Source organism: Apteryx rowi, unplaced genomic scaffold (genome assembly GCF_003343035.1).
Source record: "Apteryx rowi isolate R43461 unplaced genomic scaffold, aptRow1 scaffold_310, whole genome shotgun sequence".
NCBI classification, from domain to species: Eukaryota; Metazoa; Chordata; class Aves; order Apterygiformes; family Apterygidae; genus Apteryx; species Apteryx rowi.
This window is the reverse complement of record NW_020449531.1, coordinates 943,477-947,809: the sequence shown is the minus strand read 5'-3', so window position 1 is coordinate 947,809 and position 4,333 is coordinate 943,477. Positions and strand designations below refer to the sequence as shown.

The window sequence follows — 4,333 nt, the reverse complement described above, 5'->3', positions numbered from 1 at the left end:
CTTCTCTGGAGATATTCAAAACCTGCCTGGACGCGATCCTGTGCAAGGTGCTCTAGGTGACCCTGCTTGAGCAGGGGGGTTGGACTAGATGATCTCCAGAGGTCCCTTCCAACCTCAACCATTCTGTGATTCTGTATCTCATCCTATATCTAGGATGTCTCAATTGTGTTACAGAGCGTCTGCAACATTCTAGATGTATGCTGGTTTCCTTGTTTAGAACAAGTGAGATTGAGTCCTAACTGGTCTGACAAGGGCTTCTGATATGAAAAGGCAATGGCTGCTCTTTAAAATTTTCCCAGATCTCCTTGGCCATGGTAGATTGTTGGGCAGTGCCCACTTAAATTACTGCTCAAGACTTGAAAGCCCTACGAGAGAATCTGCAAATTTCCTAGGAATCAAATTCAAACAGTAAGATTTGAAATGTTTCAAACTACCCAGGATTAAATCAGAACGTGGCCCAATTTGGAGTGACTCCAGCAGTACTACTCTGTAAATGGATTACAAGGAGGCTTGGGTGAAGCAGAGCCCATTCCAGAGTAAACACAGAGGCCAGACAGTACTATTGAAAACACAGTTTATATTGACTTTTGCAGGAGGGCAGCAGAGGAAAGAACAGAAGAGGGAAGCTGACTTTTTGAATAGCTATTTTGACCTACATGTGCAGTGCTGTTTTGTTTTTTTTGAGTGCTTTTGTGCTTCTTGAATAACAACTTGCCTAGTCTTAATTGTTACTCAGTTTCTTTGGAGCACTTTATTTTCCATCTGTTTATGCCATTTCTTCATGGGTAACTTGATAAACTTGTTAGTAGGGATATTCTGGTGTCTTTAGACATTAGGTTAAGAACTTAAGCTTTGTGTTTTTGTATACAGCATCATGATGATGGTGTTTAGTCTTGATTTCTGCTGTGCATGGTCTTAGCAAGTGTTTCTGTAAAGTTTTCTGTTTGAAGACTTAAGGGATTTTTAGTGGTGCCCATTAGAGTGGGTGCATGCTTCCATGTTCAGAACCTGTGGGTGACCTTGCTGGATTTCTGCAGGCCATGTTTATGGCAAACTACCTCTGTGTGATTAATACTTTTTGTAAGTTGAAAGCTGTACAGATGCGATAGGAGAAAGGAAACATTTGTAGGAAACAGCATTGCTCAAAGTGGGACCAGCAAATATCACTGAAAGGGAGTCTTTGGTTGATAGTTCTGTTTAGCTAAATGAAGACCAGATTTGGCATGTAAGGAGACAGGGAAGCAACCCTCAAGTAGGTTGCTTCCTCGCGTGGAAGGGTGCAGTCGTACTTGCTTAGTCCTACCTCTGCACTGTAAAAGATGTGCCAGGCCTATGAGCCAGAGGTTAGCAATCAGGCTTTTCTGAATTACTGGTGTGCATGTGTATGACAGGTAATGGAAACCAGCAAATGCCAGTTTGTAAAGGCAGGTCCTTTGTGTAGACAAGCCAAGAAAATGCAAGTCATTCTACTATCTGGAATAGAGCTCTAAATTATATGTTAAGCAGAACTGGAATCTTTTCCAAAAAGGGAGAAAAAAAAAAAATTTACATCCATGGTGAAGATTGACAGCTGCAGTTTAACTTTCCAGGAAACATCTTAGTCTTTACACTGATGTTTCAAAACTAATATTGCTAGTTAAAAATAATTGAATTAATTGGAGCTAAGATACCATTGGTAAGAATTGTAATACTCTTTGAAATCAGTTTGCATCTTGCAAAGTACTTTTAAGTAGACTAGGTGAAGATAACTGATAGCCAGCAAAGATGCCGAGGCACTAAAGTTTATCATTTTTCAGGTGGAATTACTTGGTTGCTTTAATCTACAGAAGTGAATCCAGATAAACAATGATTTATCCATTTGATGATATTCTTGGTATGATTTGATTTGTTGCCCTCAAAATTAAATTGCCATTCAGAAAAGAAACACAGGCTGGTTGATAACCACCGCATAGGTGGCGATTTTGTTAGGAGAGGTGTGTTAACTGGTCTAATTAGTATTTAAACAGCAAAAGGATGGTGTTGATTGACCTGCAGGGTTGTAAGTGGAGATGTGTAAATTTTGCTCTGTTGTGCCTCTTCAAGCTTAGTTTCTTCATCCGTATAATTTGGATGAATTATATTATTTGTTCTTCCTTTATATTCAGAGATGCTTGAAATACTCTGAAATCTTCATCATAAGGGTTATTAGGAGTTATGTAAGAGTTTATCTTTTACACACTCTTTGCATGTCTCTTTGGAGAGTCAAATAGGAAAAAACACATAGTAATGATTTCTGAGCCTTGAAAAGCTGGGGAAGAAAGTGAGCTTGCAAAAGACAAATTTAAAAAAGTCATCTAAGGAGAGTTGGCTTCAGAGCTGGAACTAAACTGATACATCTCTGGTGAACTAGTGTCAGGCCCCAGTAGGTCAGATCTCTCTCAAACTAGGAAGTTTTATATGACAGTAGTGCTTAGCCTTTCCATAACTTTGTGTCTTTTATTCTACAGAGCATGTTACCGTTGGGCGATGGGCCAGTGGAATGAGTGCAGATTATGAAGAAATTATAGAAACACCAAAGCTGCAAAAACCAAAAGTGAAAGAACCTAAAATTGTTAATTTTTGAAGGCCTCTCTTACGCACCAAACTGCAGTAACCCTGCACTGGTTCACTTCTGAGTAGTGACCACACAGGGTGGATTGCTGGATCCAGTAAATCGACCAGACCGCTGCTGCTAAATTTTTTTTCTGTGTCCCTAACTTTTCCACTTTGCCTCCCACACTCACTCAGCTGACTGAAAAGCTGAAAGCAACAGATACGCAGCAAGCAGGTATTTTATTTTTGTATATTTATGCAGAAATACAGCTTTCCCCCTGAACGGTGCTCCCTCTCACTACCAGCCCTCTGAAGAGGGAAATCAGATTCTTCTTGACACAGGGATCTGCTTGCAATAACCAAACGGGGTATATGCAGTTTATCACAGGGGTTTATGACCAATGGATTTAGGTGGTCAGTAGTGTTGCCTTAGAGTACTGCTCGCATACTGGGGAAGGGAAGCAATCATGCTGACTTTATTAAGAGTCTGTCTACATTTTTGTGAAAAGGATCTTGGGTATTTCCTAAACACTGTGTTGGGTTCTGTTTTTTTTGTTTGTTTGTTTTTGCCTTCTGCTTTTAGAAAGAAGGATTTCTTGCTCTTGATGTGCAAGCTTGAGCAGTAAATATCAAAGTTATCAGGTAAACCCTACAGCCTGTACGTACAGGCTGTCATACAGCCTGTATGACTTTTCCTTTTGTCTAGAGAGCTTGGGGGTGCAATTCCTGCCCTTCATGATAGATCAGCTCAGTACGTGAGCTGATTAATCACACAGTTTATGTATCTTGAGTCAGTTGAGTATTTGCTCACCAACAGGAGCACAAGCGTGCCCTTCCTTTGATATCCATAGTGAAATACAGCTGAAAATAGTTGGAGAGCAAGTGAGCTGCTTGGTTGTTTCCTCTCCTTTCTTCAGGGAAAGAGCTCAAAAATCTTGTTCTTCAGTATTGCTGTCCCTTGGGGGTTTGGGAGTAAACTTTGCTTTGTACTACCCATACACATCTGCTTAATGGCAGATTTATTTTTAAATGGAGACTGCAGATTGTATTTGAAAAACTGATTAAATATTACCAAAATTACTCAAGCCAACTAAAAATGAAGTTCCTGCAATAGGTCTCCAAATACTGTAGTAATTCAGGCAATGCAGCCACCAGTGATAGTCTTTTATTTGTGTCTAATCATCTCAGAATGAATTTTCTTAAACAAAGGACACTGTTACTAGAGAGGTGCACCTAAGCTAACCTCACTTGCTGCGTTTCAGCCTGAATGGTGTCTTGGCACAACACTGACCAGCATTGGTAGGTGCTGTTTAGGATATCTGTACAGTGCTTCTCTGTGCCGTGTAGACACGTGCCACATACCTGRAAAATCAAGCTTTTTAGTGTTGTATTACTGCTGTGGTTGCCATGGGACAAATATGGCACTTCTGTGCCCCCAAAATCTTAARTGTGTGCCTTCTAAAAATTTACCTTGCCTGATCCAATAACAAGCAACAGTACTTGATGGAAAGCACACAGTGATAAAGCTACTGCTTGAACAGAATTACTTTGTCTTTTAAATGAAGGTGTTAAGTGTCCATAGTTGGCCTTGCTGAGAACATGGAAGTAATACCAGATAGTAAACTGAGTTCAGGACTGGGTTTTGAGAGGCTTAGGAACAGGCACTGAAGCTATGGGTTTGGAATGCAAAGATCAAATACAGGGATTCAATTGTCTTTTCGTATTTGTACTTTTTTTAAATAAAATGCTGATAAATACAATA

General features: G+C 39.9%; 1 protein-coding gene across 1 annotated transcript in view; it reads left to right on the top strand.

Moving 5' to 3' along the window:
- Positions 1 to 4,333, top strand: part of ZCCHC9 (zinc finger CCHC-type containing 9) — a 10,989-nt gene extending 6,656 nt beyond the window's left edge. The window contains exon 6 of the mRNA XM_026070468.1: positions 2,487 to 4,333. Coding sequence (XP_025926253.1) covers positions 2,487 to 2,602 — 116 coding nt within the window. The 3' untranslated portion in view covers positions 2,603 to 4,333. The remainder of the gene's footprint in view (positions 1 to 2,486) is intronic.